The 10,649-nt window shown below is 42.5% G+C and overlaps 1 protein-coding gene across 2 annotated transcripts in view; it reads left to right on the forward strand.

The window, feature by feature from the left end:
* CNNM2 (cyclin and CBS domain divalent metal cation transport mediator 2) overlaps positions 1–10,649 on the forward strand; it is a 119,480-nt gene that overhangs the window by 98,848 nt on the left and 9,983 nt on the right. Inside the window, exons 4-7 of one of the 2 annotated variants that reach the window (XM_027647915.1) lie at positions 862–1,031; positions 3,889–3,982; positions 6,354–6,419; positions 9,920–10,104. In XM_027647915.1, the coding sequence (XP_027503716.1) occupies positions 862–1,031; positions 3,889–3,982; positions 6,354–6,419; positions 9,920–10,104 (515 nt within the window). The remainder of the gene's footprint in view (positions 1–861; positions 1,032–3,888; positions 3,983–6,353; positions 6,420–9,919; positions 10,105–10,649) is intronic. The other variant, XM_027647916.1, reaches the window with a different exon arrangement.

A 10,649-nucleotide genomic window follows, 5' to 3' on the forward strand; every position in this document is an offset into this window, starting at 1 on the left:
TCCAGATCTGTCTGTGAAGCCACTGCTAAATAAGATGAAAGATACAGTTTTGGTTTCTCTGTTCTAAATCGAGAACAGTATCTTTAGGAGATGACAGGTACTGGGTCATAACGGTCCTTTTTCTGAAATGAGGTGTTGGGAAAGCTTATCAATTTGCATGTGTAAACCTCGTCATCCCTGGCTTCACTCTACCACACAAGGATGAGCTTTTCTGCTTCAAACAACTCCTGTTGGGAACACTGAAGATCAAGTAGATAGAGAATGTGTTCTGTGTGTCAGGAATTAATCCCATGTGGTTTGAACTGACCTGCACTATCTCTCACTTTGAGTAGCTCTTCCCATATGAACCGTGGCAGCCCCAGTTGTGTCTGATTTATGTAGAACATCTATCTAGAGCAACTTTCTAGGTCCCAAGCAGTGATTAATTTTTATTTTTTTTTTAAGTTTTATTTAAGTGCAATAAATGCTGTTACTTTAATAACTTTTAGGGAAGGAAAAAAACAAATTCAGAGGTTCTCTGTCCCCAATTGTAAAGCTCTTCCATTTTTGCAACTCTGCAATGAGCCGTTACAACTGTGACTCTGAACTCTCAAGAGGGCAAAGCTGTCCTTTTCCCTTTCAGATGAAGACATGGTTTTTGGTTGTTTTGAAAAATACTTCAGTAATGAAAGTTGGGATGTTACTGTGGGTTTTTTTCCCCCCCTTACAAATTTAACAGTCTCAAAAGACAGGAAGCCTGCAATTCCATAATGGATCTCTCTGCATCTGTGTGTCTTTTATAGACAAATGCTTATTAATGAGTATTACTAACTTCTTGCCAGGCATATGAGGTGTAATGCCACATTGTATCTTGTGTTATAGAAGTAGAAGCATTTGGTCCATCCCAGATGTCAGAGAAGATCCTTCTCAGGCTGCTAAAACATCCCAACGTCATCCAGGAGCTGAAATACGATGAGAAGAACAAGAAAGCCCCAGAACACTACCTCTACCAGCGAAACAAGCCCGTCGACTACTTTGTTCTCATTTTACAGGTCAGACGTGTGATTATGTAGATATTTGCAAAACCCTTTATCTCCTGACTTATCCCTCTCTTGGGAGCCTCTTCTAGTTGTTGAAGTTTGGCTTCTTTCAAACATGGGAAGGGAAGTATGGCTGCTGGGAACTGCTCCTGCCTCCTTTATGCCAACCTTGAAGAGCTCATGCAGCTGCTTTCAGCCTCAGTTAAACCAGTTGTGAAGGATAGAAAGCACTTGCCACTTCCAATCATCTGTTGAAAATTACTTATGCTTTCGGTATCAGTAGGATAGACAATGCAAAGGCATCCCTGTGTGCAGCTGACATTGTTTGGAGAATAGGGTTGCAAAAAACGGCACATCATAGGACTTTGGCCAGAATGTTTTCTCTACTGTGCTTTTCCCTTTTGCAAAAGGGGACATTGGGAGTTTGACTGTTTAGAGAAATGACATTTTTCTGTGCAATTTTGAAGTCTGTACCTGAGGTGTTGCAAGAAGTGCAGGTTTTGGTGGGGGCCTTGTTCCATCTACGGAACTGATGCCACCTCCTGCCAAGGTTCCTGCATTCCCTGGGCGCTCTCAGTCCCTGGGAACCTTGGCATCCAAGCCCTTTCCCTACCCTGAGGTTCCTGCACTTGTGTGGTTCTTAGATTGGAGCCCTAGGTGATGTGGAAGGACTGTTTTCTGCATGTTCTGTACAGGATTGCTGTACAGGTTTTGATACCTGTCAGGAATGGTTGAATAGCTTAAGTAAAGCTTTACACAGAAACTTCCCTCTAGCACCATTTCAGCAGGAATAGTCTTTCAAGAGAGATTGTGCTGGAAAGGTGCTTATGTTTCCGTCCTGCTTAACTGAAAATCAGTTTTGGTTATAAAAGTACAAGGATTGTAGCTAAAGCTTTAACACAGGGCTTGAAATCTTAACATGGCCTTAAAAAGAGAAAGTTGTGGGGAGTTAAACACTGTCAATGATAAACAGTTAAGAAAGCACCAGAATATTATATTTTGGATTCAGTGTAATTCTCTTTTTTAAAAGGATCAGTTTTTTCAAGAGTTTGAGGAGCCACTGTAACTCTTTAACTGCTCTTTCTTATGGGCTGAATTGTTGCGATCTGAAATATTCCAGAGGCAAGATAATGCTCCTGATGTAATGCTGCAAAGATGTAAATGGAGGACATGGGCAATACAAAAAGAACAATCAGTTCTTTCTGAGCTATTCTACGGTCAATAAATATTTAGCAAACACAGTGTGCCAGGTCTATAATGCATTTGGGAAAGGGAGTGTTGCAGGAGGTACATGCTATAAAAATGGTAACTAGGTTGGTTCTGCCAGGATCAAGAGGGGATAAATACTCTGCTTTTGTTAGTTAAACGGACTTGGACTTATTCTCTCACATTAAGGGACCAAGAATGCCTTCACAGTAAATGTATGCCAGTACACAATTAAATGTATATTCTTCTTGTGTGTAACCAGTTTTTGCCTGGATCTCTAAATCGTACCTTCTGGAAGGTTTATAATGAAGAAATAAGCTACTTATTTGTGTTGTGGAGTGAAATTGGTTTTAAAAGGGATTATATGAAGTTGTTGCTTGTGATAGCAGGAAAGTGGATTTGTGAGCTGGGCACTCTCTTCCTGCTAGGCAGATTTTATGGGTTTTCTCATCTGGGACAGTTAGACAAATGGACTTGGTATCAGGGTTCATGCAGGATGAGTTCATTGCCACCTCTTTCTGCCCCGGTCCAGTATTGTAAATTTAAAGGCATGATTGTTTATTCTAAATTCACCTTAATGAAATAAAAGCAGAAATAAATTCTACCTTTTAGACTCTTTTTGACCTGATTGCATCCGGGTGATGTTCAGTCTTCTTAGTACACCTGGGATGGGCAGTCTGTCTGCCCTTTCCAGCTTAAACAGAGGGAAAGCATTGCAGGTAATTATGTTGTTTGCCTGAAATTCCAGCTTTTGTGTAGTTCAGCCTGAAAGCTTCATGAGATTTCTTCTGTCTGCAGTGATGTGCTGTGAGTCTCAGTACTAGCAAGGATGGGTGGATGTGGAAACCAGACCTCACTAAGAAGCCAGTTATTTCTGGCTGCTTGTATACCAGAGTAACTGGCACATTTACAACTATGTTTGACATGGGGGGTTCTGTTCTGCAGTCCTGCGTAGGACATGATAAACATTTGGTTTAGCCTACAACAGAAACAGGTGCCGTTTGCATGGTAGTGTAGTTTTGTACAGTTTGGGAAGCACTGAGAGTCCTTTGTAGGTAAGACTCTGTGAAAGAGCAGGATCTGAAGTTACAGGTGCTGAAGTATGGAAAACTGCTAGAAACCAAGAAGACCAAAGTAGCCCCAAGGCTGATCCTCCAGGAATAAGGGCTTTGTTCCTATGGGAATTGCAGACAACCTCCTTGCATGTTGTCTCCCATTTTCCTTTCCTATGTTTGTGTTAGAGGGGACTTCGTGTGAATGTGAGCTGTGGCCCAGAATGTCTCTGTGTCTCAAGATCCCAGATGACTGTGCTACATATAAGTTTGCTGTGCTCCTGGAGGAGTATTTTTTAACTCTGCATCAAGGGAAAGCAGCCTGACAGCACTTGGAGCAGGGCAGTAGTACCAACCTGAAGCTGTGTGGTGATCCTTTCCTCTGCAGAGATTTACGCTGCTGCAGGGCACCAAAGACCAGGGGAGCTCAGGGCAAAAAAACCTGTTGCCCTTCAGGGTCTGTCCCTGTTGAGGCACCATTACAAACTGAAGGGACCGTGACACTGCTTAGGGATGTCAGACAAAAGTGTCTTTCAGGGCTCAAGTCTGGTCTTGTGCCTTGAGACCAGTGGTCCCTTTTAATTGCAGCTCTCTCTCCTTTTCCTTAACAGGGGAAAGTGGAAGTGGAGGCTGGGAAAGAGGGGATGAAGTTTGAAGCTGGTGCTTTTTCCTACTATGGGGTGATGGCCCTCACAGCATCACCAGGTATGTCCTCTCACCTTCTGCTTCTGGAACATGCTCCTGCACAATCCTGCCCTGCTGTGTCCAAGGGGCTGATGTGAATGGTGCCTCCTTGCCAGCAAAGCTGCCTACCTGGCACAGTGTCCCTGGTGGAACCCAGCAGCTGGCAGCAGCTTGCCAGCTCCCAGAGGATGTGAGTGTTGGCCTTAGCGAGGGATGTGGTTGGTACTGGTGGAAAGCTTTGTAGTTTTGCTCGTGGCAGTGGTAGGGTAACAGTGAATTAACAAGAATAAGTAATTAGTGGCAGAGGGACATCTAGTGGTGCTAGGAACAACAGCCTGTAATCTGGGGATGGTTCTCTTTACCGGTCTTGTTTCTAAAGCTCTCTTGAGGAAAAGGAGGGCAGCAGTGCCAGAAAAATGATGGCTCCTGTCAGCCTGTGTGGAAATGTAACCAAGAAATCAGTGAGGGAGAAGAGGTGATGTCTGAGGGTGAGATGTGAGCTGGTTCCCAGCACACAAGCGGCAGCCACATCCCACCTGTGGAGATTGGGGAATTATCATGTAATCCACCAAGAGTAGGCTCCAATGCTGCATTTCAGTATTTGGTGGTGTATTTTAATGCCAACAGTGTCACCACTAAGATCTCAACGTCAACTGGAAATTCACAACCCTACTGGGTGAACTGGGGCACTGGTACTGGTGTTGGCCTTCTGCTGACCCAAAGTTGCTTGCTCAGCTTCAGAGAGAGGTATTTCTTATGCTGAAATTGTCCTGCTGTCATAGCAGGGTTTATATTGCACTTGAGAGGCAGCTTGCTTTAACTGTACACTCACAAGCACTCCCTTTACGTCTGTGTACCTACGTGTACGTCCATTAGCAAACAGCGTTGGAATGGAAGTGATTTTGTAAGTGATGAGTGTAGCCTTGTTAAACTCTACAAACAGTAACAGTTCTCTCGGACCTGTGAGCACACTTTTACAGGCAAGACTAATTCTTCCTTAATTATGTGCGCTTCAGTCTGGTCAGTCTAGCCTGTGCCTTCTGAGGTTTGAGAGATTTTAAAGCATGCAGAGCACTGGTTGGATTTTATCTCAGCGATGGCAACGGTGTTCACGTGGAATTGTGACATGTGTACAACTGCGTGATACCCTCATCTTTTGCGACGTGGGCCAGGCATGGAGCTGGGGTAGACATGGTCCCTTCTCCTACTAAACCTGCTCTTGGAAATTTCCTGTGGCATCTCTGTTTTGCCAGCACTGTTGAGTGTTTTCATGTTTTGGGTTTTTTTGTTTGTTTGGTTTGGTTTTTTTGTGTTGCTGACTCTCCCCACAACCGTGCCAGTTGCCCCAAGTGCTATCAAGTCAGATGGTCTCCTCTTTGTGTGCCCTGAAATCCATCTTAGATTTTGTCATGTCACACTTAAGGATGTGCACTATTTTAAATTAATCTCAGCCAGTCTTGGATTTGTTTACCTTCAACGGATTGGCTTTTACCTGTAGCAAATCCCTCATTTTGTTGGTTTTCCCTCCAGGTTTAGGGAATTTGGTTTATGATGTCTTGCAGCATCCTGAGATTTCTGTTAAGATGAGCTCATAAAAATAAATTCCTGTTGCTCTGTATAGACAGGAAAGCTCAGTGAAAGTCATTGCAGAACAAGAGAAAACTCTTGTTTTGTATGTCCTAATTACACTTCGTGTGCCTAATCTCCCCACCTGGAAGATGAAGCCAATAAGAGGAGAATAAAACACTAAAAAGAAACCAAACAACAAAAAAAGCAAAGAACCCTGCAAACAAAAACACAGAAAATAAACAAACAAACCAAAAACCCAAGGAAAGAGTGAAGGTTTTTTCTTCAACTGTAGCTGGGGAGGGATTTGCAGTAACGGTGAGCAAGCAGTACAGTCACCATCCCAAAAGGGATGAGCTTGGAGAATCACAGCCTCACTCGACATTTTATTGAAAACTTGAAGAACTGTGAAGTGTCTTTTGATTTTATTTATATTATTTGTCTGGCTCCCATAAGGAAGAGCACCTCTGAATGCTTAATGGCTTTTTTTAACTCTTGCCTTCCAGGCTGGAGTGGGCACCACTGCTCCTTTTGAACTATTTCAAAACTAAATGTACCTTGATGGACTGTTCTGTGCTGGATAACAATTTAAATTATCAAGTGAAAATTGTTCACTCTGATTCTTTAGCCTTGTTTTTTGGTTTATTCTTAAAATTGTTTGATTGTCTTTTTTAGTTTTACTTTTGTTTTAACCCTTTACTTTTTCACAGTTGATTTGCACTTTTGGTTTTAGTTCTTCAATGTCAATTGGCTCCTTCCCCTGTCGAGTGTGGATAGCTGCCGCCTTTCTGGTCGTGATCTCATCCTTTTTCTCTCCCTCTTCTAGTTCCCTTGTCCCTGTCTCGTACCTTTGTTGTCAGCAGAACAGAGTTGTTAGCAGCAGGTTCTCCAGGTAAATCTGCATGCTTCTATTTTCACCGTTCTTGTGACTGCTCTGATACCATAAAAAGTCAGCTGCAGTCTGTATTTGTCTGACCCCTTTGCTCGTTAGGGAGAAGTCCAGCACAGAGTTGTGCCTTGCAGGTAGGTATCCTGAACTTTCATTTATGGTCACTGATAGCAACATGAGAGTCATCAAAATGGGAAGAACTGAAAACACATTAAAGAAAATGTATTTGGTAATGTGTGCTTGTTCTTGTTTCTCATATGTGCACTGGTGGAAAATTAGGAGGGGAGATTTTTCAAAGAATGTTTTCTCCCCCAAGCTGAGGCTTAAAAAATTCTGAAGAAAACACATTTGGCAGAGGAGAATATCTGCTGCTTAAACTGCCATAAAAGGAAAACTTATTTAATGAAAGTATTCTTACATTCTCATATGGGTAAATTCTATGTTTTGTATACAGTCTGGCCGTTTCAATTCCTGAAAAGCTTTGAGCTTTCTCTCAGTGAGGTTAATGCTGTGGACTGACACAATGATCTACTGAGTGGATGGATTTGCAGTGGAATGTGCAAGAAGGTTGTGGGACCTCCTGTGCTATTTTCTGGTTCCTGTTTTGCTTAAGACCTTTCCTTGCTGAATCACAAAGTTGACTGATACAGAAATCCCTCTGGGGAGCAGAGATCAAGGAGGGAACAAATTGGGCCAAAAAGAGCTCTGAGATGTGGTTGAGTGATTGGAAATTGGGAAGGGTCAAGAACTGAGCTTTGCAGATACTGCATGCATGGAGTGGTTGAAAAAAATGGAAACGCATCAAGAAAGACTGGAGGAAGAGCAGAATCCGAAAATTGTTTAGGCCACAGTGAGCGTATGTCTTCCTTCTGAAGTATTCTTTTTCAGATGAAATGTCTTTCCCTAGGCCTAAAAGCAAACAAGATAACGATATGCATATTAAACATCTCCTAAAGATTAATACGCTTATCATGCATTTCATCAACTTTCACCATCTGCTTCCTGTAGTTTCCCCCTCTGTTTTTTAACTTGTGAAAATTTATTTCACCATCAGTCCTTAAATTAGTCTCATGCACATTCCAAACAAACTACACGTTATTGCCTTGCAGGGAATTTCTTTCCTGCCCTGTTAAAGTTTCCTGCTGCTAAACTTCAAAGAAGGGGGAGAAATTTAATCCTTCTTTAATTAAAGTACCTGATGACTCTCTTTTAAGCTTGGCAACTTTGATTATCTTTCTTAGCTTGGTTCTTTTGTTTTGCCAGGTCTTCTTTTTTTATTTTTTTTCCTTTTCTTTGTTACAAATATATGTCTATTTTGTGCATGCAAGTTGTTTCCAATATAAATGCCAACCATATTTTCATAGATTTCCCTCAACTAAATAAAAAAAAAACTACAAAAAGTCAATAAGGGAAAATAATAGTAGGAAGAATCTCCTCTGTAAGGAACTGATGTGCTAAGCCTGGTCACTGTAGCATGTGGTACCAGTTTTGATGACACTCAGACCTTCTGTGAGGTCCTTCCGAAAATAATCCCAACCCAAAAATTGTTTAATCCCAGATTCATAAAACATTTGTATTTGTGTCCATCTTGGGGCTCGTGCTCTTTATCCCCTGTAGAGGAAGATGAGGAGTTTGGGAAAACCTGGGTAGAAAAGCTCTGTCCAGATCTGGATGCTGGGACCTGGCAGGGCACGGTTCTGCAAACATGGACCTGCCTGGTGCTTGTCTGTCTTCTACTCTTTCTCTGCCTTTCTGTATCTCTCCTTATTCATTGTCTTCTTTTCCCTCCCTGTCTTTAATGTGATCCAGAAGTGATGTCCTTTCCCTTGGATTTTGAGAAATCATACCTTTTGCTTTTGTCCTTTTTTATCCTCATGTCCTTTTGCTTCACCTGTCCCTTTTTCTTTTTCTTATCTATGCTTTGTCATGTTGCTCCTCGTGCTTCTTTGTTTTTTATTAATAACGTACCATAAGATCCCTGGTGAAAAGAAAAGGCAGACACAAGTCACACTAGCGTAAAGTTGTTCCAGATGGAAACTTTTATCCCAGGCAGCAGTGATGCTGTTCTTGTCACACACAGCCGTATTTTGTGTATACAGGTGGGAAAGAGGACAAATTCATTCAGCCTTCACAGTTCCTTGTTCTCCAGTGGGAATTTCAGCATCAAGTCCCTTGTGCAGGTAGAGTTTTGGCTCCTGGCCACAGTTACTGCAGCCTGCTGTGGCTTTTGAGTTGGCACGGAGGAGAACCTTGCAAGGCTCTGAGTGCTTCCCCCTAAGTCTGTCCTTGGTGTTGCCATAGGGACCTGCACTAATCCCATAGTGCAGAAACAGTGGAAAAATTGTCAAGTTGTCAGAACCTGTATTTTTTTGTTCCCTGTTCTAAAATTGAAAGAAAGACAACATCAGAGGGATTATAAGTGGGAAATACAAAGCAGTACAGTTCTGCCGTGCATCTTAAGTGTTAGGTTTAGGAAAGGCTGGATGCAGGGATGTGGAACAGGCTGTGTCATTTGGACAAGGAGATACTGTATTTCTAGTGATTCGGTGGCAGAAGTAGGCAGAAGTTCTTTGATCAGTATGTACTCTGTGTGCACCCAGGGAAAAGCCCTTATGCAGGAGGGCTTGGAATCTCTCTTAGGATGTATTTCTGCCCTTTTGTCTTCTGGGTCACAGTGTGGGTGGAAGCCAGAGATGGAGAATTTGGTGTCCTGAAAGCACATTTTCTTTAGATAGACTGTGTACAGTCACACAGCTGTGAGGTCTTCAAGTGAAACCCTGCAGTGCCTAAAGGCCAGTGATGGAAAACAATGTCTGCAGTTTACTCCTTTCTGGACACAGATTTTTCTCTGTGGCATGGACTGTTTTGCCTGTGTCACTGACTGGCATGTACCACATGGAGCTTGGTGTCTTTCATTGAGGTTTTGCCTCTTCAAGCACTGGGAGGTCCTAGAGGAAATGTTGAAGTAATCATCACGTGGACTGCACTCTGGTCCACTGAAGACTCTGTCACTCTTACTGAAAATGCCTGCTCTAGCTTAGGGAACAAGGCATGTGTACCAGGTGGAATAAAAAGGGGTAAGGCTTACCTGGGACTGACTGTGGATGAAAGCTATGGTACGGAGCAGAGATTATAAATCATTAAGAAAAAAAATGTATTAAGCATGGTCTGACTATCAAGAGACCCTTGGGATGTTACCTTTCTCTGGTGGTTTCTGCTCATCAGCTGAAGCACTGTGTTCTCAGGGCGTGTCTGTTGCAGCATAAACAAGTCTAGGTTTGTTTAGGGCATACTCAGTGATGCTGGCTATCAGCCCTGGACTGAAAATGTCCTTTCAGGGTGATTTGGTTGTTTAGCCACATGTCTAGTTATGAGTGGATTAAGCCTTTGCAGTTTATTTGTGCTACATCATGGTTTCTTATGTCCCTTTGAAACTGGTGACTTTAAACTGGTGACTTTTTCTACTTGATTTAAGAAATCTCTCACTCTTGCCTGTTTCTTAGCTGAAAACAAGTCTCCGCCTCGGCCCTGTGGCTTGAATCACTCAGACTCTTTAAACCGAGGTGATCGCATCGACGCAGTGACACCGACGTTAGGGAGCAGCAACAACCAGCTGAACGCATCCTTCCTTCAAGTGTATGTCCCGGATTACTCAGTGAAAGCGCTCACAGACATTCAGTTTGTCAAGGTAGGAAAAAAGCTAGAAAGACCTTGCTGGAAAGCCGGGCTTGGCTGCTAGGATGGAGAACCTGGGGAAGGGAATGCCTTCTAAATTGCTCTGTGAGTAAATAGCATTATGAAAGCAGCCATTTAAAAATCACTTTAAACTACTTTTTTCCAGTATCTGCTGTCCAATCATTTGTCTTCACTATTCTTCTCATTTGGGCTTGTAAGTAGATTGGTCATGTAATTTTCTGGATTTCAGGTTCTTCAAGGAAAGATTATAGAAAACAACCTCTCTCCTTTTAGTCGAATGTATCCTTGTGAAGCTTTTGGAGCCATCCGAAATGGAGACTCTTCATTATCAGACAGTGTCCTTTTCTAAAGGATGAGACATTTACCATTGGTTGCATTTTTTATTCACTTCTGGTTTTGGTTTCAGTTTGGGGTTCTTGATCTTACTTTCCGACTTGCCATCCTTCTTCTGCTTGGAGAAGTCTTGGATATTTCTCTTTATCTTAACTTCACATGTATTAGGCTCATGTCTCATACTACCAGTGAGTTGCTGCATGA

This window comes from Corapipo altera, unplaced genomic scaffold, assembly GCF_003945725.1.
Source record: "Corapipo altera isolate COAL_440 unplaced genomic scaffold, ASM394572v1 56, whole genome shotgun sequence".
NCBI lineage: Eukaryota > Metazoa > Chordata > Aves > Passeriformes > Pipridae > Corapipo > Corapipo altera.